At 40.9% G+C, this 27,431-nt stretch overlaps 1 protein-coding gene across 1 annotated transcript in view; it reads left to right on the top strand.

Moving 5' to 3' along the window:
- Positions 1 to 27,431, top strand: part of LOC122802144 (glutamate carboxypeptidase 2-like) — a 1,578,923-nt gene that overhangs the window by 1,031,258 nt on the left and 520,234 nt on the right. Inside the window, exons 9-10 of the mRNA XM_044071823.1 lie at positions 2,213 to 2,305; positions 11,900 to 11,985. Coding sequence (XP_043927758.1) covers positions 2,213 to 2,305; positions 11,900 to 11,985 — 179 coding nt within the window. The remainder of the gene's footprint in view (positions 1 to 2,212; positions 2,306 to 11,899; positions 11,986 to 27,431) is intronic.

Raw genomic sequence — 27,431 nt, 5'->3', positions numbered from 1 at the left:
CTACATATGCTGCTGACACATAGTTTCTCAGTCTATAACTGCTACTTTATATGTACAGTAACAACACATACTAATATCTTTAATATGCAAAGGCATCTGTGTTTGTCTTTCTTATGTATTTTTTCTTCTCCTTGTCTAACCCCCTCCCCCACCCAGAAAAGTATTTCATACTTTCAGAGTAAAATATTTCAAGGAATGGAAAGTCAGTAAGGTGTTTGGGAGTTACCCCCTCCCCCAATTTATTTTAGTTTTCATGGAGTGGAATGAAACAAAATGAGGAGCGCTTCTGAAAAGGGGGGTACTGTTGAGAATGTGCAAATAACACTGCATTTTAAAGGGGTACTGTTGAGAATGTGCAAATAACACTGCATTTTAAAGGGGTACTGTTGAGAATGTGCAAATAACACTGCATTTTAAAGGGGTACTGTTGAGAATGTGCAAATAACACTGCATTTTAAAGGGGGGTACTGTTGAGGATGTGCAAATAACACTGCATTTTAAAGGGGTACTGTTGAGAATGTGCAAATAAAACTGCATTTTAAATGGGTACTGTTGAGAATGTGCAAATAACACTGCATTTTAAAGGGGTACTGTTGAGAATGTGCAAATAACACTGCATTTTGTCAAATACTTTAGTTTAATAAGTTAGACTGTGAGTATATGCATTTTATTTGGTGATGGATATAACCGTGAAGGACAAAAAGGAAACCTTAAGTATACTGTGATATTCTTTTCCTAAAAATGTGATTGTTTCTAGAATAGGGACCAGGACAAATAAGGCCTGCTTCAATATGTCTATGTTCCAGACAGTTCTGCAGTAAAGCTCCTCATCATGTAAGGCCTCTCACATAGCAAACAAGCTGTAAGTGTGTATCCAGAGCTAATTTATGTCTTTAATCTCTTTATTCTTCTGCTTATTAGCTGTGTAACATTTTATTTTCACCCAATTGATATATCCACCTTCTGTTGCTCTCCCCTGCAAATGTATGCCAACACTCAAATTGTACATTTAATTATGCATTATATGCCTTGGTAACTACTTGTTTCTGCTTATACAATGTGCATTTCTTAGCATTTATCTATATATTTGTTAAATTTGTTAACTATGTAAGTGAGCTGGTTCTGTGGGTCAAAGACCCTTTTCAGCCATGACCCAAGCCAGATTGAGAAAGAAAATATAGTAAAACATTTAGCGGGTGATAAATACAGTGGTATAACATTAACGTTAGACAGTTCCAATGTAGAAAAAAAAAGAAAGAAAATCCAACCCGTTTGCTGAACTGATTGCTTTCTCCCTTCATTGCCAGAACTGTTGTATTGTTCTGTCTGTGGTACTCCTGTAAATAAGTAATGTCTGCTGATGAATAATGGATAAATGTCAGAAACAGGACTAAGATAGGCCTTGTAATTTTATTTGACAGGTGGGAGTACCTGCTTGAACAAAGTGCTTTTAGTAGAAAGAAAAAAAGGAAAGACCATGGTGCCTTCCTGTTAATACTATATTATTTAATAAAAGGCGTTTTATAGGTATTTTATTAAAATGTTGTTGTTTTCTTTCGGCTTTTCCCAGTTTAGTATTAAGGCCACGGCAGACTGCGGTAATGATTGGCAGTAGATTTTGACAAACACCGAGGTGCCAGCTCGACTTTCAACCTTCAATGAAGGCACACCCATTTACGCATGTCTTTCGAACACCCACCCAACCGCAGGGCGGACATGCAGACTCCACACAGAAGGCACTCCCCGCACTCCAGCCGAGAATTGAACTGGAGAACCACTTGCTGTGAGGCAACAACGCTACCGCTGCACCACCGCGGATGTCACATTTTTAAAAAAGCATTATTCAAACAGAATCAAACTGCCAGTACTGTAGTCTCTATAAAAAAAATGTAAAGAAAAAACACTCAGACTTTTACCTATTGAGTCCGAGGTATCTTAATTAGAGAAGGTGTGCCCCCATACACACACACACACACACACACGCACACACACACACACACACACACACACACACACACACACACACACACACACACACACTAGCGCAAAAATCATTTGGGCCATTTTGTCTTCAGCTCACCTTGTTTTGGCCAGTAGCATAGTTTGGCCAGTTTGAGTTTAACCACTCCAGGTTAAACAGATTAAACATTTGATTTATATTTGTTTTTCAATTTGGGATGTATTAACACAATTCTGATTTTTTTTCTTGCAGGAATATAGGAGGATTGGAATCATCATCTGATTGGAAAGGAAGCCTCAATGTTTCATATAATATTGGTCCTGGTTTTAAGGATAACTCCACAGAGTAAGTTTTTAAAAGATTGCATTTATGCCTAGAGTAAATGACTTGTCTTCTTTCTGTGGTTCAAACATTAACCAATTTAAAATATAACTATAATAATGATTTAGCATGTGTTGGTAGAGATGTTTAAGAAAGGAGGGTTTGAACTGGATGCAACAGGGCAGACTGGCAAGTGGGAATGAAGAGTAGTGACAAAAAAAATTAGAGATAATAAGTTAGCAAAAATGAGGAGCTTTAACATTCACAACTTATTTTTAGATGTGTTGTGCTACAGGGGAGTGATACATGGAAAAGTATAGATGGCACCACAGATGTGACATTTGTTTCACATTGGCCATTATTTTGCTCAATGCATACTTAAAAGTTAGGAAAGAAATCTTTCTATAGGGTTAACAAAATATTCCATGGTGAAGTGAGACAGTGACTCTGATTCCTATTACCCATCTTGATTTTAATTCTGGCATTTGTAAACTTGCATAGCACACCTCAGTTGCCTGAGCAAATGGCATCTTAGGTTAACAAAGCTATTCATCTGAAAATTTGTATACACAGTTCTGTCTGAACTTAAGTTTAAATTTCATTAATGAAAGCCTGCCATCTTCTCACATAGATAGGAATTGCAGGCCTTTTACAGTGTGACACTGCATTCGATGTTCCCTTTTTGCAGCAATTATTCCTGAAAAAATGTTCTGACAGACTGTTGCCTTCATTAAATATTACTGCAAAAGAATATGTTCTCCATTCTTGCTTATTATCCTACCCCCACACCCACCCACACACACACACACACACACACACAGCAGAGGTCATCTATATTTAATGTCCTTGGAGAAGATTGCAGCTAGATAAATTCAAAACAGTGTGGGGTGAAAGACAAATGAAAAATTAGCTGGACTTTTGAAAACTTGAAAAAAGTTTTGCTTTGAAGTCTTACTGCCATTCAGTGATATACGTATGACTAGCATACACTTTAGATAAAAGTGCTTTTCTAAGATAAATAAAGCAAGATTATTTGGGAAGAATGGGAAGCCTCAGATGTATGTCATTTTTTGTGTTTGCAAATGACTAAATAATGGTAGATTATTTGCTTAGCTCTTCTGCTTTTACTTGGTATTGGCCAGCTCAGATAATATTAAGAGGCATTAAACCTAAGTATTGAAAAGAGGATCATTTCTGAGCATTCTTTAGAGAAAGACTGTTTGGTTACTGTTTTATGATTATTCATGCAGCACCATTGTGTGAAGTAAGCAGGTAGGTGTATGCAAGACTTACCTGACATGGATCCCTTGATGTGTGGCATCTTTTCTATACAAGACAGATATTTCTAAAATAAATTCTTAACATCATAATACAGATACTTCAGTACAGAAAAGAGCTGGCAAATTGTGCAGAAGTACCCCACTAGATCTGATCTTAAGGACTGATCTGAGTATTATTTCTATAGATATCAGACAATATCAAAAGAAGACTCTTCCCTTTCATACCATTCCCAACTAATAAAGAGTCAAGATTTTATGAGATCAGTAGGCATTAACAGGAGAAAGTAATTGGAAAAAAAATGTATTGATGCATGAATGCAACATGTAAAACATCTACCACTGGAGTTGTTTACAGAGACACTTGTGGCCAAGAGAGACCCATGCAGAGGTCATGAAGGCACAGCTATTGGATGTGCCTTCACTTTTCATAGTACATTTAAATAATTATTTCACAAATCTACATACAATTCAGTGTTCAACACATTTCAAAGCTAGTAAACAGCCTTTCTAGAGGAAACCTAAATTACACAAATATTCTACAAGGGCATACGATCTGCTTCAACTTCACAAACATCATTTAAAGCTAAATTCAGGAAAAATGATCCAAATTATTTAATGCTGGATACAGTGCTATTTGGGTCTATATTAGCAAAACAAAAAACCCAATGCGCGAATACCAAAACATTGAACCCTATACCGCGAAAATCCCGAACGCAATAAACCGCGAAAAAAAAAATATTGAAGTGTCATAGTTGGCCAACCCAACCACCCGCTACATACTACCTACCCAAACAAAATAAATAAACCACATACATACACTAACCAAACCCTACTTCTAACCTAAACTAAAACACCAAAACCCTACCTCCAACACTACACTAGACCCCACAAACACAACTATCTATGCACTCTCCTTAACCCATCCCTAACCCTAAGGTCCGTAACTACCGCACACATCCCCTACATACACCTAAACAAAATAAATAATACACATACATGCACTTAAAAAAACCCTACACCTAACACTACACTAACTCTTACATACAGTACCTATCTATACACTTACCTTAACCCAAATCCTAGCACTAAAGTCCTGTCTATCGCACACTTACCTTATGGAGCTGTACCACAGACTGGCCAACCAAAACAAATCGACATTTCGAAATTCACGGTTTTGACCATTTGGGGTTTACGTACTTCGTGCAATATGGTTCTTCTTCGTATTTGCCTAAAGGGATTTTCGATCGTGTAATAGGAACCCGTGCTATTTAGCAGCCTTCAGCCATACACTGCAAACTGGGAAAATATGTCAGTCAGTGATTTCTAAACACATTTTCCAAAGTTATTCAATATTATTTCAGGATTATCATCTCCCTTGTCATCAAACCCACATATTCCGCATCTCCCAGTAAAAAATTAAATTTGGACCCCTATAGCAGCTTTTAAAAATAAGGGCAAAACATTGGGTTCCAAGCCATCAAATCAGAAGAGGTGTCTGCTGCTGATTATTTCTAATCCCCAGGAAGGATAGAGCTTAAAGATGTGCATTAAAACTTTCAGATTTGAACATCTTCCTTGTAACATATTATTCAGACTGACCACATTAAATATGGTGCTCCATATTGCAGAACAGAACAACAGATGACATTAACGCCAACATTAGACAAAGAGGAGGCATATCTAAACATCCTAGCAAATTTCTCTCATGAAAATTATGTGAAGTTCCAAGTAGCAGATTTCTGCTAAGAGTTTGCTACTTGCCCACTTGGTTTATCTACAGCCTCAGGAATATTTGCAAAATATTTCTTCGGGTGTTACACACTGCAGGAAACAACGCCTAGGCGTTTTTAACTTGTGCAATTATCTTATGGAAGGGTATACTTATGAGTGCCTGCAGCAGCATCTGGACACCATTATAGTGGTTTTCCAAGCTTTGGGTAAAAAGTAAGTTAGAAAATCTTCAACTTAACTCTTTCTCAAACAATAATCTTCCTGGTGCATTAGTAGTCAGTGTTAAAACAAAAGTTTTCTTGACTTAAGGCAAGGTAAGGGATAAAAGCCTTCATTTAGGAAGTCTTCATTGCCAGTAACAGCAGTGAGGCAGTATCTTAAAAGTCTTTGTCTTGAGATCCCACATTCTGGCAATGCCTCATGCAAAACATTCCATGAGATATCAACAAAGTCTGCAACAAGTGTGTGTCAAATTCTCTAGATAATGTACTTCTGGTTTTTAGTTAAAGATGGAGCCCCTTTTGTGGCAAAATCCTCACTTTTTCTCTTTCCTGTTCAACAACATTTGACAACAGACATTGGCTTGCATATAGAGGCCTGCTTATAAAACTTGCTAATAAAGGGATACCAGTCTCCACTGGAAAATTTGTTCATGTCAGTCTGAAAGAGATGAGGGCATTTGTAAGAGCACAGGAGTTATTTCAAAATGGTTTCCACTGGGACTCTTGAGATCAAGCTGGATAATACTGCTAGGATGTGATGCACCAGCAAGCAAGAGGACACGAGAACTTAGCAAGAAAGGATTGTTGGATGGACGGGATAGATGGTTGGATAGATAGGTAGACAGATAAATGAACAATGCCACTCTACAGTGTTCTGTCTAGCACTGGATAGTCCAATACAGCCTATTCCTGACATCAGCCTTGTCTTTCTGTAGAACTCAACATGCTGATTTTTTCAGCAGAGAGTTGCCTCCAGCATATCAATGGGAACTGAACACTTAATATTTTACCAGATTACAAACCTTTTGGCCATGGACAAAGTAGATTTGTTTGTTATTTCTTTGAACACTCAGCTTCCAATATTCTGTTCCCTGTTTTAACATCAAGACAGTTGGAGACTGAATGACTTTTCTTTTCCTTGAGATCTGAATCTTATGTATGCCTTCCCTCTATTCCCACTGACTCAAAAAGTTCTTCTAGAACACAGAGTGCAGAAAATAAAACTGATTCTTTTAATTGCAGCCTGCCCATCGCAACCATGGAGCTTTCTGGTTTCCTTTCAAGTACACAAAGGTAGAGTGCTTGTTTTTAATGTGTTCAGGCTAGGATGCTCAACTGTATTTTGTTTCATTGCTGGTTCTTCAGGTCATCTTGAAGTCTCTCACTCTTGCCACTTGGAAGATGGAATATTATTTCCTACAATTGCTTGTTCTGTTCATGGTTCTAAGAATCCTAAATGATGTCAAGAGGCGTAATTAAAGAAAGTTCTACATGTAAAAGTGGAAGAACTTCTCAGTATGGGCAACATCTAAAGGACTGGATCTTAATTGCTGAATTCCATGACTGTTAAATTGATTCAGCTGTCACTTTTTGGAGTAAACTGAAAATATATCAGAACATATGTCTGCAATATCAGCCTGTCTCTGCATTTCCCCATGTGGCAGACTCCATTCATTTAAAACTTTCCTAAAGGGGTCTGTGTTTATGATCATCTAGAGGACAAGGTCAGCCATACTGGGACTTGAAATTTATACTTGAGAAATTAACTTTGACTCTGTTTGAACCATCAGAGTCAGTGTTTAAAACATCTTTCCTACAAGTCTCTGTTTTCATTTGCAGCTACTTCATCAAGAAGTTTCTTCAAACTGTAATTTTAATGTGTAAAGCCGCTTGTACAGCCTTTCAGACTGGCAGGATTTCACTGAAGCTAATCCTTTATTTATGATGACGGTTGTATCAGCTGCCTTCTTCAGTCAGCTATTGAACCATGTTTTTTATTTTAAATACCAGAATGTCTGAGAACATCTATTGCCTACCCTGTATGGTCACAGAAAGTTCAGATACTAGACCAGAAGCGTTCATTCTTTCAGGATGACTGATCTACTTTTGATTTGCCATACATATAAAAAGGAGGTTCATGTCTGCCACACAATAATCGCTGTCAAAGTGGCTGTCCAGTTATTTTGCATTTTGTTACAGTAATTACAACAAAACCCTTCAAAACCATTGCAGAATGCTTTGTATGAAGGCCAAAGCTACTTCAGCAGTATATTTTGTGAGTGTTTCCACTCGTAGATTCATAGACTGTTACTAGGCTAATGGACAAAGTAGCCTTTCTAAGCCTAGCCAAGTATTCATGAAAGAATATTGATGTCCTGCATCCAAATAGGAAATTGAGGACAAGGCATTTATAAGCTACCTCTGTCCATAAGAGGCATGGGTACCAACCCCGGTATAAATTTCCTATTCCCCATCCACTTGTCTAGGTTATGCTTTAGTTGGGTAATGTTCCATAGGACGGGGCAGTTTGTGGGACACATATATCTGTCTGTCCAGCATGTTCTGTTTATGTTACAGACAAAATTCAAGTCCCTAGACCAAGTATTTCTGGTACTGTCTTACTTTCAAATATGTAGGAGATTCGTAAGTGTGGGATTTGCAGATACCTTATAAGCCAGGCATAGACCTCCCTTCAGTAATTTGTAGGAGACAGAGTAGGGGAAAAGGTTTTAAGACATTTTGCATAAGGCAGGTTTGTTATGCATGTATCCTTTTTGTAAGGAACCTTTTAGTTTGCTCTAGTTGCTGCATATGCCTGGTCAGGTACATACCAAAAAAAGCATTGTACTCTATAATTGGTCTGATAAGGGCAGGGTACATGGGAGTAATGACCTCTTTGGGCCTAGATGCCATGCCTTTACTTATAAGTTGTGCAACATAAAAGGATTTTGTCATCACTGTGGCAACATGGTGGTCAAAGGTAAGGCTACTGTCTACGTGCACATGTAGATCCCTGACCACTGGGTTGACTCTTAGAGGTGCATTATTAACATGGTAAGTAGCTGGGGATGGTTGATTTCCAAAGGGTACAGTTATGCATTTCTTAGCATTGAGTTTAAGACCATGGCTTTGACACCATTTATTAGGCAGAGATAGATCTTCTTGAAGAATGCTAGTGTCTGCAGGAAGGTGATGATAACCCCCAGCTTGCAATCATCTGCAAACTAAGTCAGCCATAAACCTTCAGTGCTTGCTTTTATTTCAGAGAAATGGATGTCAAAAAAGGAGCAGGCCCAGTACTGAGCCCTGGGAGACTACTCTACTGACTGACTTCTTGGTGGAGGTGGCCTCACCTCTTTTGACCTCCTGGGTCTTATCAGTCAGTTGGCTATCCAGAGGGTGGTAAAAGAGTGTATACCTAAATTAGATAGTTTGTCTACAATGTCTGAATGGGTTATTTTATGAGAAGCCTTGGCCAGGTCAAGGTAAGTTGTGTGCACATTCTTGCCTTCCTCCAGTGCTGTGGCGACCCTCCCAAAAAAGTCCACCAGATTTACTAGGCTTGAACTTCCTTTAACAAAGCTAAAATGTGATGGATGGCAATATTAAAGGTGACCCAGTAAACTCCTCCCAGAAGTTACCTGTTAATGCTTGGGATTCTTTAGTGTAGAGGATTAAGGCTGTAAGCTGCTAATAAGCTTCAGCTTAACTTTCTTTTTCTCAGTCATCCCCAGAGTCCATTTATCAGTGTGACTGAATAAGTCACTCAGTCACCGTGCAATGGAGTTACCACTGAAAATAGACACACAGGTATATAATAGGTTTAAAAATCTTCCCAAATGTTATGAATTACTACTGCATTGACCCTCTCTGAAGTAACATACTATAGTTGGGTAAAGTGCTCAGTATATAAATAGGTTTTAAGGAGATGTTAGTGTACCTGTAAGGCTCCTCTCCTCCTTTCTCCTGTTTTCAGACCTACATTTCCATTAGTGAATATTCCACCAGAATGTAATTTACACAGTCAGTCTCTGTAGGTATGATGGATATGATGCAGGAATTTCATTGCCACAATGTGTATTATTACTCCTTATTTTCTGTTTGTTGATATATTAGATAAATATAATATAGATTTATGCATGTACTGATACATTTATTTTATTGGATGAACACAATTTTGGGAAGATTCCTTCACCTTAAAGAAGTGCCACTTATATGGGTGTCCTCAGGCCAGTAAACATCCCTACAATCTACTGAGCAAACCAATGTCAGTCCTCAGTGGAAGGAAGAGGTTGCTAGGGAAAACATGGCTGTATCTGCACAGTTAGCAGTTAGACTATCTCTGCTATTATTATGCCAAATAGAGTTTCACACAATTTTACTTTCCTAAAAGTATTTGTTGAGCTGGTCTGTATCCATATACAAGAACTTATCGTCTTTCGTTGAATCATGTATAGCATGTAACTTAGTGATGATGTCATGTATACCATTCTTATAGTAATATGACTGGCTATTTTGACTGGTTAAATATGTGCCTCAGCTACCTTGTTTTAAGTTTTGCCACGATAGACAGCTCCATTGGCTCAAAAGGATAAACACCTGACCGTAACCCAGATGATCCAACAACAGTTAATGGCTCTTGTACCTGTTGGAGCTGGATATGGAGACAGGAGAGGCATGACTAAGCTGGCTCATCAGTATTTTGGGGGAGGGGATGAGCACACATGTCTGGCCACACTGTGCACCCAGGTGTGTTGCCTACAAATGGGCAGAGCCATTTGATGATGTACATATGAACATTTGTACATATATCATGGATGATATTCCATACCAACACCTTGGATACTGTTGGAATGGACAAAGGATGTTAGGGCTTAAATTCAAAATACTTAATCCCTGCAGAAAGCTGAAACCTGTAGGATGATCCATCTGACTTTTGTTCATTTAACAGCCTTGGCACTGAAATTCCCGTGCACGGGGGGTATGGAGAGTGAAGGTGAATCCTGTGATCATCTCTTCTGGGGGGTGGGAGGGGATGCACATGGATTCAGGGCACAGTAAGTTCAGTAATATCCCTGGTGTAGAATGGATTCCACTGCTCATGCTCTGAGGGGAAGAGCAGGTTCACTTGGTAGGAATGCCTCATAAAAAAGTGAGGGAACTTCCTAACTGAGCTGATTAACCAGGAGACAGTCAACAGACAGTAGAAGCAAGGTGTCCACAAAAAATAAATACCTGGTGCAGAAACAACAGCACAAACTGCTGGCTTGGTTGATTGCCTCCCTTGGGCAATGAGTGAGATGTAGGGTTCTTACTCATGGACAATGAATGGGACTATACAATAGCCATGAGGGTAGTGCTTGATGATTGTAAAGTGGGGGTGGACTGTTTTGCCAAGAAGGGTAAAGTAAATACTGTCTGCTAGTAGTTAATTTCAGGGGTTACTGCATAGGGTATGTCCCTAAGGTGTAGTCTGATAAAATAATTACAGCTGCAGAACTGCAGTTATGTGCAGTAAATGACTGTAGCAGCATGTACAACTTCAGGGAACCACATGGTCTTGTTTATGGTGTACAGAGGAACTGATTACCCTTTCCAGAAGGCTTGTGATGACATAACTGACCACAAGTTGTACTAGTGAAGGACACTAGCAGATCTAGTATAATGCTAAGTTCTTATAAAACTGTTTAAACTCCAACAACATTCCCAGAAATCTGTGTGAATATATGATTATTTAATGTATGTCTGTGTGTATATGTGCATGCCTATATCTCGCGCACGCACACACACACACACACACACACACACACACACACACACACACACCAGCAACAGCCTCCTTTTTTCCCCATTTTTTTCACAAAGGGGCTGGGTTTCACATTGACTCTTGCTTCTTTTCCCAATTTAGAGATATTCTCCTACCTTCTTCAACAATCATGCTCTGCTATTACAAGCCTTTTCTCCTGCAGTCCATCATTCAGTTTGATGATTGACCTTAGCTCATCTCGCTTTCCTCCTGTCTCTCTTAAATCTGCTTTACTAAATCATGTTCTGCTTTCTTTCACATGTGACTAGACTAGTCATATATGTGCTAGTTCTTCTCTGCAACTAGTTCTACTTTGGCTTCCATTATGCTGTTTCTTCATCTGTCTCACAGTGTGCATCTTATTGTATGTGGTGTGTGTACATGCACGCGTTTACATAAATCCATATATTCACTCAGCCACCCTAGGCCAGTGGCTCATACATCTTTGAATCTCCAGAATGAGCACTGCCTTGAGTTCTGCAGGGAGTGCTGGTCAAATACAGTACTTCCTCTGCAAGCAGCAAAGTACTAGTCAACAAAGTGTGAGCAATGGTTTGAGACGAGACTACCCCCCCTTAACTATTCTAATTGTAAGCATATGCATGGGACTACTACCCCCCCTTAACTATTCTAATTGTAAGCATATGCATGGACGCGTGCACACACACGCACACATACATGCGCACATGCACAAATGCACACACACAAAATGTTTAAAGTTTTTAACTTGTTGGTGATCTTCTGACATTTTGCCAAACTGTACAGTTCCTTACTTAATTATCATTTTTTTCTTGTTTAGTAAAGTCCGGATGCATATCTATACTAACAACAATGTGACAAGAATTTACAATGTAATTGGCAAGATACGTGGAGCTGTGGAACCAGGTGAGAGTGAGGCACAGCTAAGTGCCAGCATAAAACTGGAGATACTCAGTGATTGTAGTCAGAACTGAACAACTTTGGTAGAAGTAGAACTTAAGCAGCTGAACACCAAGCAAAAAAAATCGATTGAATTTAGTTGGAATGTACAAGAAAAGGACGAAAAAAGTTATATTATGGGTAGAATGAGTTTACGGAGTGTAAGTAGGGGTAGTGAGATTTGTAGACCTGTGCATGTGAGATGTACAGTATATATGTGATGTGTGATATTGTTGTACTAGCAATTCATGAACCACATTGCGACATAACATCCCATGGACTATGCATAGCTCCGGAAATGTATGGTATACAGATAGTATCTAGTACACAATACTTTCCTGTACTGCAGAGTGGTATCAGATATGGAACACTGGCTGAAAGGGCATGCAGACACTCTGCAAAGCATAAATAAAAATAATGTAGTATGTGAATATGGAGCAAGGGGTGCTAATTGTCAAGTAATATGCAAAGTCAAGGGCGTGAGGAGATTGCACTTGGTTATGTGTTAGAGCTCATGAGGGTTTTGAGTCATTATTGTTGGAAACTGAAAGGAGTTCAGAAACTTTGGTAGAGTTGTTCTGGATAGGGCTCTGAAGTAATGCAGAGATTAGAATTTAGGGTCATACAGCTTATTAGAAAGGCTGACAACACAGAGGGATCAATCTGGTGTGGGATGTCTACTTAATGAATTCAAGCCAGTACATGGAGTTTTTGGAATGGGAGTAATTTCACAATGACTGACTGGGAACATAGTTCTATAAAATGTTTTTTAGTGCTGGACAGGCAGGTAGATGCCAGATAATTTTATAGGTGGTAAGAAGCTGTGTATATAGCTCGAACCAATTTAGGCTTTTTGGTGCTGGGTTCTGAAAGGGTATGTGCTGTAAATTTAGCAACTTAACAGTGTAGATTGTCTTAATTTTTGTGAAGCCTGGAGATTAGTAAGGATGGAAGCACCCTAAAGAAAAGTGGGGAGGAGATGATAGTGGCAAGTGTAGTTTTAATTGTGTTGGTGAGAAAGTTTTTTGCTCTGTAAAGCATCCCTAGTTTTGCTTTTAAAAATCTTTCCTTTTGCTTTTAAAAATCTTTATTTGTTATATTAATAACATTTTTAACAGACACAACCAAAAACAGTTGCCTTAAAGGTAATATCCAACCATAAGAATGAAAATAATATACATAGACTAGGCAATAACTTTTTAACAAATTGAAAACTACATACACAAAAAATAGATTGTCTACAATATATACAATAAAATGTCAGATGCCTAATAGATGGGGAATACAATGTAATTAACAATGATAAAGAAAAAAAAAGAGGATAATAAAAGGATGGTTAATTTTAATAATGACATAGCTGATTATTTTCCAGAATGAAATGTATATAAAAAAACAATGTTGTTACTCTGGACTAAAATCCCAAATAGCTAGAACAATATAAAAAGCAATCAACTGTTTGAAAATTTCTATTTATAGTTTATATTGTACAAACACAAATTACCAGCAATAGCCCAAAGATAATCCAAAAACGAAAAATCAATGAAGCAAAAAAATCCAGATGACCATCATGGCTTAAAACAGGTTTAAAAGAACACCAGAAAGTCCACGACAGAGGAAACCAACAATTGAATAAAATGTTAAGTGTTTTATTAACATCCACTTTTCGTTCAAAATCACTGAACTTCATCAGACTAGCATAAAAACATAAGAAATCCTTTTATATATATGTATACTTAATTAAAACATCACGTGTTATGTTTGAATGGATCAAACAGCTGACGAGAAATCTCTGACGTCAATGATGAGAATAATTTACACAACTCTTAAAGCACTACTACATCCAAAAATCTCGTGTCTTAAATTCTAATTTTGCAAAAATAAACCCCCTTATAAAACTTGTACTAGTGTATGTGTGAAAACTAAAAACAAAATGAAAAATGACACAAGTTGTAAAAAGTAATAAAAAAGTGTGTATAGAATAATAATGAAATCTACCTTTGCAGACTTCTTAGCTTCAAAATACAAGCTAAACTAACTCTGTCGTTTAGCCCCGGCCACCTGTATGAACAAAACTTCAACTGCCAAAGCAGCTCCAAATGCTCCAACAATAATTGAAAAGGACCCCCTCTGATGTCAAAAGGTACCTGTCCCAACACCCTAAATGTGAAACTGTGCTGTGGGTGCCTTTGAGTGCCTTTGAGTCTAACGCGAGTGTCATTCTTAATTCCGTTTAAGGTTGTCGCCCCTTCTGTATATAAATCTAGGCACATGCCCTAACTTAACCTGCAGGGAATCATCACATATAAAAATACTCCAATTCTTGACCAGGATTTCTTTAATTGAGTTGGTCTCAGCACTGTAAGTAGTAATAAAAGAAGTAGTGATGTCTGCCTTCCAATTCTCAGTCGTGATCGCCGACCCGAATGTTTAGTGGTTGCTCAATTTGCACACTGACATTCAAACTGTGTTGTAAAAGGGGTTTGTAAATTCCACTTTCTCTTTTAGCCTGAACCTCACTGACTAATTCAAAGGCACTTTTAAGTGTGAGAGTTGTAACATGTATAGGTACATTGCTACTGGTTTTAGGTTCAAAATAAATGGAACCACTTATCACACTATTGGAAGATTCAATTGTAAATCTAGATCAGTGGTTTACTTAGCCTGCTGTCAGTCTTGCCCAGCTTTCTATGTGGGCAAGACTGACAGAGGTTTTAATGAAAGAATTTACGAGCATATTTATAGCATCAAGAAGTCGTCTGAAAACACACTGGCGAAGCATGTGAATGATTGCCCACAGCACAGTTTCACATTTATTTCTCCAATAATAAACTACCATGTTCGCATATGAGTTTGCACAGGGGGGTGCCCATGGCAGCCCCACATTTTTGTAAATATATAATTTGAAGTAGTTAACTTCATTTGGTCTGCAACCTGTGGGATACGGATCCGATCTCGGATTTGAGCCGGCAACTTTACAAAGCTTAGATCCGAGCTCCTAGCTCCTCCCCTTACCCATAATCCCCTGCCAACCCTGACTGACCCCAGATCTAGTTTGCCGCGCTTCTGAAGAGCAGATAGATTGCGAGCTCCTGGTTTTTTTGGCAGATAAGTATCTCTCTTAAAATCACTTGTTAAATTTGAGTGAGTGTTTGTGTGGTTAGGTTCCCTTTTGATAGTTCAGTTAAATTTTGGTTAAAATTACTGTAGTTTCTTCCTCCCCTCGCTGGTCGTAGTTAGTGTGTGTGTGTGTTTAGTGTGTTGGGGCCTACCGAGTGAGTTTTTACTTTAGTATGTCTGAGACCCCAAAGCCAATATTCTCTAAGTGCACCGAGTGTAGCCATAAGCTCTCCCCAGCGGATGGCCACACTCGGTGCTTTCGGTGCCTTGGGGTTGAACACCTTTCCTCTGGATGTGCTATCTGTGAGGCGTTCAACCCCAGGGCACTGAAGGACCGGAGGTCTAAGCTGATCCTGGTGGGACTTTTGCCCCTGGATTCGGCTTCGGCCTCTGGTGCTTCTGTGGCCTCCTCCCAGGCTTTGGTGGCGGCCACTCCTGCCTCTCTCCCCCCGGCCGGGACTCAATCTCCCACTTTGCCAGAGGAGAGGGAGGCCAGGAAAGAAAAATGGAGGGAGAAGCACCACAAGCAGCAGGCCAAGGCCTCCACCCCCCCCCCCCCGCTAAGCGGGCGTCTCCCTCCACGGCTTCCAGGTCTCCTCCTCCTCGGCTCCGGTCTCCATGCTTCTCACCGGGACCCGAGGAGGAGGAGACCCGATCTCCGTCGAGGTCATCGAGGCGGCACTCCCGGCCAGCCTCGGTGGCCTCGTCGAGATCAACGTGTAGTCTTTCTGAAGCTGATTTGGACCGGGTGATGCGAAGGTTCATCCAGGCCCAAATGCAGATGGGAGTGCTCCTGCTTCCCCCCCCCCTCCGGAGGGGAGCTCAACACCCTTCTTTGCCCCGATAGCTCCTTCTCCGACCCGCTTCCCGGATTTGGAGCGCTCGGAGCCGGGCAGCGTTGGAGCCTGGGGTGGGTCGGCACCGACAGTATCTGGTACTTCGGCTCCGACTTCCTTCGAGTTTTCCAGATCCGTCCTTGTCGGATCCGAGCTCTCGGAGCCGTGCTCTGAGCTTTGGATCTGAGGGGTTTAGTGTGCCTTCGGCTCACTGGCCCTTCGGATCCGATGGTCTCGGCACTGGCTCCAATCCACCCATCGGATCAGAGTGAGGGTCGGCTCTCTGATCCCAGAGAGAGTGTCTCTCCCTCGGCCTTCGATGTGGTGGAGAGGGCTCTGTTGAGTGCATCCAGGCCCCTGCTCCCTGCTACAGTTCCATCCCGCACTCCCTCTCGTTTGGGTAAGGCTTCCGTCGCCCGGCCACAGGGGACAGCCTGCTTTGACGTCTCAGGACGTTCCCCTGGAACAAGACATTGCTGGTGAGTCGTCCTCGGACAGTCCCCCCGAGGATGTTCCTCACAAGCGGAAGTGTAAGAGGAGGCATGTGGACTCCCCCGAGTCCTTGACAAGACACGGATTTGGATGAGGGGAAAGGCTCCCCGAGGATGTCTCCTTCGGAGACATCATGGAAATGCTTAGGATAAGAGGGGGGTGGTCTGCCCCCAAGGCTTCCTTGGATGAATCCGTGTTCCTGGAGGCGTTCGAAGCAGGCCCATCTACCTCTTGGGTGTCCCCTCCGGCCGACCCCTTAGTGGACCTTATCACCACTAGGGCGTGGAAGGAGCCGGATACTGTGGAGCCAGTCCCCAAATGTCCTGACAAGATCCTGAGCCCCCCGGCAGAGAAATCCCATTGGAGCAAGGGACCCCCCGTAGATGCCATGTTGGTGGCGGCAGCCACCAAGAGGGAGTTAGCCCAAGAGAGTCCCTCAGTCTATCCCCCGAGCAAGGAGTCTCGCTCGATGAACTGTCTCAGGAAGCGGGTCTTTAGTTCAGCGACCTTCACTGTAAGGTCCCTGAACTACATGGCACATGTGATTCGACTGCAGCGAGACCTTATCAAAGAGTACCTGCATCGCCCCCAGAGTCCATGTCGGGGGAGGACAAACAGTTGTACTCCACTCGCATGGCCAACTCTTAGGTCTATATCCAACACCTCTATGCGGCTTGTATCCCATGCTACAGAGGGAGCCGCTAGAGCCATCGGAGCAGGCCTAGTTATGAGGCACCAGGCCTGGCTCCGACATTGTGATTTCGCAGAACACTTCAAGGCATCCTCTGCGAATGCCCCCTTCGATGGTTCTGCCCTATTTGGCAAGACAGTTCACGAGACTTTGGTCCAGAGCGAAAAGGACTGGAAGACTTTTGTCTGCCGTCGGAGTCCGCTTCTCTGCTCCCCAGAGGTCCTTCTCCAAGAACCAAAAGGGGCAGAAGAAGATGTGGTTCCGAAAGTCACAAAAATCCCAGTCCGCTCCGTACTCCCAGTCCTTCCGCGGCAGAGGAGGACAGGGTGGATGCCTCCCTAGTGGCAGAGGGGGCCCGAGGAACTTTGGGTCCAGAGAAGCCTTTTCTGATCGGCCCATGCAGCAACCCTGAGGGGTTGCCCGACTGCTCCACTCTGGAGGTAGTCGGGGGGTGTTTCTTGAAGCACCTGGCAGCTTGGGAGTCCATTACAACAGACCGCTGGGTGCTTCGTATCATATCCAGAGGATACAAAATTCCCTTTTTCTACATTCCCGACACCCCCGGACACCTCCCCGATGTTCCACCCAATCAGTGGGAGGCAGCAGCTGTGGAAATTCGGCTGCTTTTAGAAAAAGGAGCCATCCAGCACGTCCCCCCAGGCCAGTCCGGATCGGGTTACTACTCCAGGTTCTTTTTGGTGCCAAAACAGACGGGGGACCTACGGCCCATCCACGATCTTTCCCTACTAAATCTGTCAGTAACCAAAGAAAAGTTCCAGATGGTCACTCTTCAGTCTATTCTCCCCCTCTTGCGGGAGAACGACTGGATGTGCTCCATAGACCTCAAGGACGCGTACTACCACATATTGATGGACGAATGGTCCAGGAGGTTTCTCCGCTTCCAGCTGGGAGCCAGTCATTATCAATTCAGGGTCCTCCCCTTTGGTCTCACCTTGGCCTCCATGGTGTATTAGCAGTGATAGCGTCCCGCCTGAGACTCCAGGGAATGCAGACCTGGACGACTGGCTCCTCACCGCCCCGACAAGGCATCTACTATGCTTAGCCAGGGACTACTTTCTCAACCTTGCTCCGCAACTAGGGATCACTATAAACTCGGACAAGTCCTCTCTCACCCCGACTCAGGTGATAGATTTTATCGGGGCCAGACTGGACACCAACAGGCAACTAGTCTTCTTAACTCCCGACCGGTTGCATACTTTGAGGGCACATGTGCGGGCCATCCTTCAGTCTTCAAAACCTCCGGCGGGATTGGTTCTGAGGGCCCTGGGGTCCATGGCAGCCGCTATAAACCTTCTTCCCATGGCGCGTCTGAACATGAGGATTCTATAGTGGACTCTCCAAGTACAATGGTCCCTTCAACAATACCCCTTGAATCACCCCATTTCTCTCAGCAGGGCCTGCAAGAGGGCTCTCGTTTGGTGGCTTTAATCGCCGGACCTCCGGGCGCCCCTTTGCCACAGCCCCCCTTCTCGCCACGGTGACCAAGGACGCCTCTCGTCTTGGGTGGGGGGGGGGGCATTATTCGAGCAGGACGGTCCAAGGCACATGGAACGACTCAGAGACCTTATTGCACATAAATGTTCTAGAGATGAGGGCAGTGCTGTTGTCATTGCAAGCACTTCAGAGCCTTTTGCCTGTAGGAACAATTGCAATCCAGACAGACAATATGTCTGTGGTATGGTATATCAACAAACAAGGGGGAACCAGGTCTTACCCACTCTATCGAGAAGCCATGAGAGTGTGGGAATGGGTGATCTCCACCAACCGCTTTTTAATTGCAACGCACATTCTGGGATGGACCAACAGCCTGGCGGACAGACTGAGTCGCACCATCCTTTCACCTTAGAAGTGGTCCCTCAATCCTCGAGTAGCGAGTCGAATTTTTGCCGTTTGGGGGCAGCCCTGTTGCGATCTTTTCGCATCTCCCTCAAACACGAAATGCAACAATTACTTCGCTCTCATTCCCCCTGCCGGGGAAGCCCCGAGGGATGCCTTGGTGCATGCTTGGCCACCCGGTCTTCTCTATGCCTACCCTCCTCTTCCCCTCATGCTGAAACTTCTTCAGAAAGCCAGTCGGTTGGGGAGCAGGATGATCCTCATTGCCCCATTCTGGCCTCGCCAAGCTTGGTTCCCTTACCTCTGGTCTCATCGAGTGAATCCGCCCTGGATTCTAGATCCCCTTCCGGATCTAATCTCCCACCCCCAGGGGCTCCCACTTCCAGACCTGGCCAGCCTCAAGCTTACGGCTTGGCTGCTCCAGTTCCACTTGTAGCTAGGACTCCCGATATCTCTTCTCCAGTTAAAGCTATTCTAGTAGCAATGCACAAGCCCTCTACTAGGCAGGTCTATGGTAGTAAAGAGAAGCATTTCTCTGTCTGGGCAGAACGCCATAATTTGGACCCTTTTACAGCCCCCTTGCCTGCGGTGCTGAACTTTCTTTCAGGTCTCTTTAATGACCAAGCTAGCTGTTCTACAGTTAAGGTTCAGTTAGCAGCTATCTCTCATTACCACGTAGGTACTGAAATGGGCCCTTTGATTACTACAAAATTGTGCAAAACGTTCCTAAAGGGCACCTTTCTTCTTAGACCTCCAATAAAGGAAGCGGTACCTCCATGGGATTTGACCTTGGTATTACAAGCTCTGACAGCCCCTCCTTTCGAACCGGCGTCTTCAGTAGACCTCAGATATTTGTCTTGGAAAACAGCCTTTCTTGTGGCTATTACTTCAGCCAGGAGAGTATCTCAATTGCAAGCTCTTTCTGTGAAACCCCCATACTTAGCCTTTCACAAGGATAGGGTTTACCTCAGGACCAATCCTTCCTTCCTCCCAAAGGTAGTTTCTGAATCTAATATTAACCAATCTATCAATTTGCTGGTCTTCTTTCCTAACTACCAGAACAAAGGAGAGTACAGACTACATTCTTTGGACGTGCACAGACAACTTAGATTTTACATTCATAGGACATCTGGTCATAGACAATCCGACCAGTTGTTCGTCTCCTTTGCCAAATTTAATCTAGGTAAACCGGTCTCGAAAGTTTCCTTATCGAGATGGATTTCATAGTGTATCATTAGAGCGTATCAAAATTCCGACAGGCCTGAACCTCAACGAGTTTGTGCCCATTCAACTAGGGCTATGGCTACATCTGCCGCCTTTAAATCCAGGGTTTCCTTGGATGATATCTGTTCAGCAGCCACTTGGGCCTCATCTCATACCTTCATCAATTATTATAAATTGGACATTACCTCCAGATGGAGAACTTCTTTTGGCTCCGCAGTGCTCCGGAATATCCTTCCATGAAGGCCGCCCAAGGATTAGGTAGCTGGGGACTCTGTCCCACAGGTTGCAGACCAAATGAAGTTAACTACTTCAGATTAAGAAGTTGTGTACTCACCATAACGTTCCATCTGAGTTGGTAAACTTCATTTGTCTGCAGCCGTTTGCCCCCCTCCGTCCCCCTGACCTTCAGATGTGTTTCATGTCATATAGTGATGTACCATTCTGATAATGTAGTTAGTTATCCACTATAGTGCTTGCGGGCAAACTTGATCTGAGGTCAGTCAGGGTTGGCAGGGGATTATGGGTAAGGGGAGGAGCTAGGAGCTCAGATCTAAGCTTTGTAAAGTTGCCGGCTCGGATCCGAGATCGGATCCGTATCCCACAGGTTGCAGACAAATGAAGTTTACCTACTCAGATGGAACGTTATGGTGAGTACATAACTTCTTATTACTATCATATACAAATATATTGTTAGATAATATTAAATCTAATAATGTGCAAATCAACATGATTTCATTTGTATCGCTGCTCCCCATTTCTTTCAGTTCACTTGTTGTTGCCTCAACCCCATACTTATTGGGTGTACAAGTGAACAGACTTTGTACATCAAGAGTGCCCATACAGCAACTACTCAGCCCTGACGTTTCATTTAATCCCCTCAGATCTCTCAAAAAATGGGACTTGTCTTTCTTTCTTACTATAGGTCCTAATTACTCTCTACATATATCGAAAGGTTTGTCGATGACACCTTTATGCTGTGGGAGGAGGGAGCCATCATTATTGTTGGATTGCATCAAGTACTTGGAATCTACAATGGACTTTTTGAGATTTACAACATCTTTCTCACTCATAGAAATAGACTTTTTAGACATCTCTGTGTATAGAGACAGTTTGTGTAAAATCAACACCAGGCTCTTCAGAAAAGCCTGTTGGAAAAATAGTCTCTTAGTTCGTAATAGCATGCATCCTAAGCACATATTCCCAAATATTATCAAAGGGCAATTAATTAGAGCTAGCAATATATGCAATGTGCAAACTGATAAATGGAAAGAAATTAACTACTTGGAGCAACTATTTCTGGAGAGGGGGTATGATAAAACTGTGTTTCAAACTGTAAAAAATGAAACTGCTGTTAACAGTAAAGAAATTCATTCTATCAGTGTAAAGCCAGCAATGAATGAATGTATAGTATTTTCATCCTAAGGGGTGGTGAAAGGCACACACACTCTGGCTAGGCTTATAAATGCCCTAGGGCAGATAGCCTAGTATGAACCCATGAACCTATGAACTGTAAAAGGGAACTTCAAGCATAAAGATAAAGTACGTTTTGTTACTAAGTATGCTAGTGATACTAGCAAGATATGTGATATAATCAAGAACTGGCATTTCCTGATAACTGATAAGGAAATAGAAAATGTTATAAGCAGAATACCCAGTTTTGCATATAAGAACAAGAGCAATTTAAAGCAGTTACTTTGTAACGATCACCTAAAGAATACTGTGTCCCCACTGAAGCTTGGAACATATCCTTGCAAAAAGTGCAACGTGTGTCAATATGTTTCTTCTGTGCAGGAATTTAAACACCCTATTTTGTCCTTCATATTTTAGCCTAGATTCTATGCTACTTGTAGAACAACTAGCTTAATGTACATGGCAGAGTGCACAGGATGTACATGCTTCTATATAGGGAAAACACAGAAACGGCTCAGAGACCGAATCTATCAGCATATGTATGATGTAAAAAATAAGAAAAATTGAAATGCTTTAGTTAAGCATACAATGGAATTCCCTTCACACAATTTTAGGTTTAGAGTCCTACAATTTTTTAATTTTTTTTAATTTATTTATTTATTTATTTTACATTTGCTGACTGGGCTAGTCTAACTGGATATATGTCCATTTTCAGTAGAGGCCCGGGAGAAAAGCTCCACGTTAGTTATATAGCAAATAATGTACATAAGCTACACATTAGGTATATAGTAAATAATGTACATAAGAATGTAAGACATCAGAGGATAGTGTCAAAAGTGGTTATACAAAAAGGTTATTAAGCAAAAAAAAAAAAAAAAAAAACACCCTTTTAGATAGGCCTATGTTTAAATTACGTGAGAAAAGATTAAACATAGTAGGCAAAGAACAAAGAGCTAACTATTTACAAAGATTCCATACAGGAATATATTCAAACAGTTTAAGCACAGAAGTTTAACACAGAAACTTAATAAAATTAGAAAAAAAGTTAATAAAGATAAGTGAGATTCAGCTAGTATTAGTACATAGGCATAGTCATTGTGAGTTAAGGAAGGTTTTTAATTGCTTTTTGAGAAGTGGAGTAGATGTGAGGGACGTTAGTTTACTAAGAAGCTTATTCCAGTAATTTCCAATAGACTTAGTAAATAAACAATTGCCAGATTTGTTGTTGGATTTAAGGGTTGCGACTAGTAGCTTATTTGCTGAGTGTTAGAGAGAATGGGAATATTTGTAGGATGCCACAAGATTTTGTGGGTGATAGTTAATTGTTGCGAGAGCATCTGGTTTTGGAGTTCCAGCCGTCCTAGTTGTTTTAGGTTTTGACAGTGATGAGTATGTAAAGGGATCTGGTGGCAAATCTAGCAATGTTATTGTAAGATGTGGCCAGCTTATTTAGATTGTATTTGGATAGATTAGTATAAATTGGGGAGGCATAGAGAAGGGTGGACAGTAGGTGCGTTTGGGCAATAGTAGTCCTGGCTGTAGGTGTAAGGAAGAGTTTTAGCCTATAGAGGGAACCAAGTTTTCTATTCACTGATTTGATGGTAAGGTTAATGTGAGTGTCAAAGTTGAGATTATGGTCAACTGTTACACCTAATAGTTTGGTAGTTAACTCAGGTGCTATTACAGTGCTGTTGTTTGATATAATTGTGGAATCTATGGAGGGAGACTTCTGGGTATGGGTGAATAGTAAAAGTTTGTTTTTTTTTGGGTTAAGGAGGAGACAGCGTTTGGACAACCAGTTTTCAACTAAGGTAAACATTTTTTGCGTGTTAGACTGGAGTTCAGCAGTAGATGCTGCGGTGCAGATTAATGTTGAGTCATCGGCATATTGAATACAGGTGGTTTGGGGTAGGGATATTTTCAGGTCATTGATAAAAATAGAAAAGGGGAGAGGCCCCAGAATAGAGCCTTGTGGGACTCCAAGGGAGATAGGGAGTAGAGTAGATAGGTTGTTGTCTCAGAGGACTGCTTGTTGTCTATTTCCTAGATAGGATTTAAACCATTTGACAGCCTGAGTGTGAATTGAAAGTGAAGTAAGTGTATCTAACATTAAATGATGATTTACCATGTCAAAGGCTTTGGAGAGGTCTAGAAAGAGAGCAGAGGAGAGCAAGTTGTTGTTTCAGTTTTTATTAATAACGTCAGAGAAGGATAGGAATGCAGTTGTAGTACTATGAAAAGGCCTAAAGCCATGCTGGCAGTCAGCTAATAGATTATTTTGGAGGAGATGATGAAGAAGTTGCTGGTGAATGCATTTCTCCATGATTTTAGCCAAAGGAGAAAGTAGAGCCATAGGACGGACGTTGGTGAGTTCAGTTGAGTTACCTCCTTTATGTAGAGGGATAATATGTGAAATCTTCCAAAGCATTGGTATATAGCCTTCTGTGATAGTTATGTTAATTAAGATGGAGCTAGGGTAGGCAAGTATTCTAGGTGCTATTTGCAGAAATTCAGCTGGAAGGAGGTCAGCAGAGGGGGGGTACATTGTTTTAGTTTATGAAGCTGGGAATGGATGAGAGAGGTAGGTACAGGTTTTAGTTGTAAGACATGAGGTGTGTTGGTTTGAGAGAAAGTATTTGAGATGCTGGCTGGAGATACTTGCTAGTGATTGGACTGTGTCCACAAAGAATCTATTAAAGGAGTTAGCAATTTGGCTGGGAGATTTCTAAGTAAAGTTAGCTGGAGTAGGAGTTTTGGAGTGCCCTGACCAGAATTTTTGTGGGCTTTTATGTTGGGCTTGCTGGAGTTTGATAGTAGTTTTTTTTTGTCTTGGAGTATTGATTTTTTGTGGCATTTCTCAGCTGTCTAAAGCTTTCATGATCAGATGGGTTTTTAGTGTTTCTCCATTTAGACCAGATTCTATTTCTTTGAAGTATTTTTTGCCTTGTCTCCTTAGTGAGCCAAGGTGCCAGTTTGTTCTTAGTTCTGACAGTCCTAGAGGGGGCATGGTTTTGTAAGATTTGTAGAAATGTATTGTTAAAATAAAAGACAGCTTTGTCAAGCGGTAGGTATGTAAGGGGTGACCAATTACAGGCTTTAAGTTCGGCTTGGAAGTTTGCTGAGTTGAGGTTTTTTTATTACGGATAGTTCTGTAGATTGTTTGGTTAGGTATAGTGTTTTTTTGTCTGGTAATAAAGGTAAGAGAATGGTCACTGATATCATCAGACAGTATGCCTGTTTTATAGGAGAGGGGCTTACTGTTAACTAGTATCCAGTCTAAGATGGCTTGCTTGTTGCTTGGTTTGTGGATTCTGGTGGGGGAGGTAATGGTTTGATTTAAGCCATACAGGTTTATGTGAGTGGTTGGTTGTGCCGAGCTGCAACAGTTCCAGTCAATGTTAAAATCTCCAAGGAGTATGGTTTCTTGTGGGAGGGATGTGGAGAGCCAGTTGAGGACATTTTTGAGAGTATTAATGTTGTTTCCTGGCAGGATGTAGGAGCAAATTATATGTAATGATTTGTTAGCATTTAGCTGTAGTTTAGAGATTAGGATTTCAGTGTTACTGGAAGAGGGAGGTTGAATATTTAGTGGTGTAACCTGTAATTGAGATTTATATAGTATTGCTACCCCACCACCCTTTTTATTTAGACAGTCAGATCTCAGGATGTTATAACCAGGTGGGATTATATCATTGTCCTTAGTTACTGGTTTGAGCCACGTTTCTGTGAGACATAGGATATCAAAAGAGTGAACGTGCAGCAGGGCATGAAGTGGGGTTATTTTATTATTTAAGCTACGTATATTAAGGTGGCCTATGAGGAGGGAGTTATTGGCACTAGTGAAGATATGAGACATAATGGGTTGGTCAGAGTGAGGAGCAGAGAGAGTATTGTTTGGGCCAGGATTGAGATGAATATCTCCGTGTAGTAATAGGGGGTTGTAGAGGGATATGAAAGTGATTCAAGAGCTTAAAGAAGATAGGGATTTGTTTTCTAGTTTGAGAATACTTAATATGGGTTATTCTATGAAATTGTGGATGAAGGTAGAAAGATGAGGATGTTATGTCAAAGTGGGTTTGTAAGGTTAGAGGATTAAATAAAGTTGTGTGTTTTAAGGTGGGATGAAATCTTGTAAGGCTAAGATGTTCATAGTAGATGAGGTAGTGGGATAAGAATAGGGGAGTAAGAATAGTAAGAGCGAGAAGGCTATAAGAGAGGCAAGATTATATATCAAATTTGATTTATGAAAGGCAACAGAAATTTATAAATCCTTTCGGTTCGTTGGGAGGGCGTACCAATGCTGCTATGTTCTCACAGGAGATACAAGATACAATAAAGGAATTTGAAAAACTATTATTCCGCGAGACACGCTGTCATTTCAATTTACTGGGTCTTAACAGATATGTAGAACTTGACATTTCCCCTCGGGGTTTAAGAGCTTTTAAAAGCCCCGCAACACCATTTGACAATGCTGATAAAGATGATTTAATATTTAAAGACCGCTGGCTTACTGCGGCTCACAATTGTGCAATGGAATGGGTAAAGATACTTGTGGACAGAGAACAACTACTGTTGCAAAAATTACAAAAGCAATTGCATTCTTTTCATTCTAGGTTACTATCAGATATTGGTTCAGCCAAGGTTAATGATATTTTTGTTGGTTTAAAAGAAAATTTGAATAAATATGAAAATGAACAAATACAATATAAATCAACAAAAATTAAAAGGGACATTAAAGACTATGATAATGGTCGTGCGTTTTGAAACGCAAATCTTTTGGCCCTTTAACTAAACAGAAAAAATCAAATAAAAAACAACTTTCAGTTTCATTTGCATCTTCTGAAGGTTATGGGCAAACTACAGATTCAGAAGTTGACTACAATGATTTTCCTCCTCTTCCAGCTGCTATAGATCCAGCAGCTCATCAGCAACGCTTTCGGAATGAAAGCAATAATTCCAAGAGAGGAAATAAAAAGAAAGGTTTTGAAACGGGTTCTTCATCGGGTGAAGGACAATTTAAACAAGTATACAAGAGGGGTAGATGGAATTGATTTTAGTAATTCTGATTCTACCATCTGTAATGTAGTCAATATTTCTGGTTGTGATTTATCCAATGATGAAATGTCTGTACTTAATTTAGGGCTAAAATTTGTCCCTACTGTCATACCTCGACATTATTTACTTAAACAAGATATTTTTAAATTCATCAGAAAACTTCATTTGAAATGTCATTTTTCTCATGATAAAGTATTTCCAACAGATAAAGTTGAATTATATGAAGGAAATGATGACAGTGATACCAGTATAGATGGTTATTCTTGTCTGTCAGATGATTTATCATTATTTACATATTCACAGGCGTATTCTTTACTTAATATAGATGGTATTGATTTTCACAGTAAATTTATTCCTTCTTATAATAATTCCACCATTATTCAATTTTCTGAAATGGTGCATTTTTCCGTTCAAGAAATTATGAAGTCAATAAATAAAAAATATCAGAAATATAATATGACAAAAAATGAATGGAATGCTTTGAAAAATCTTGTTGATAGACATGATATAGTTATTAAAAAATCTGATAAAAGCAATAAAGTAGTACTTCTTAATCATAGGCAATATCTTGATATGTGTATGTCATATCTTAATGATTCTTTAACCTATGAAGTTAGTAACCTTGATAGTTATCTTAATGCAATGAAAGAATATACACATTTATTAAATAAAGGTGTTAGGTTAGGATATTTTTCTAAACAAGATCTTGATAGAAAATTTTGTATAGATGA

This window comes from Protopterus annectens, chromosome 5.part0 (assembly GCF_019279795.1).
Source record: "Protopterus annectens isolate FY-2018-M chromosome 5.part0, PAN1.0, whole genome shotgun sequence".
NCBI classification, from domain to species: Eukaryota; Metazoa; Chordata; order Ceratodontiformes; family Protopteridae; genus Protopterus; species Protopterus annectens.
This window is presented reverse-complemented; position numbering and strand designations above follow the sequence as displayed.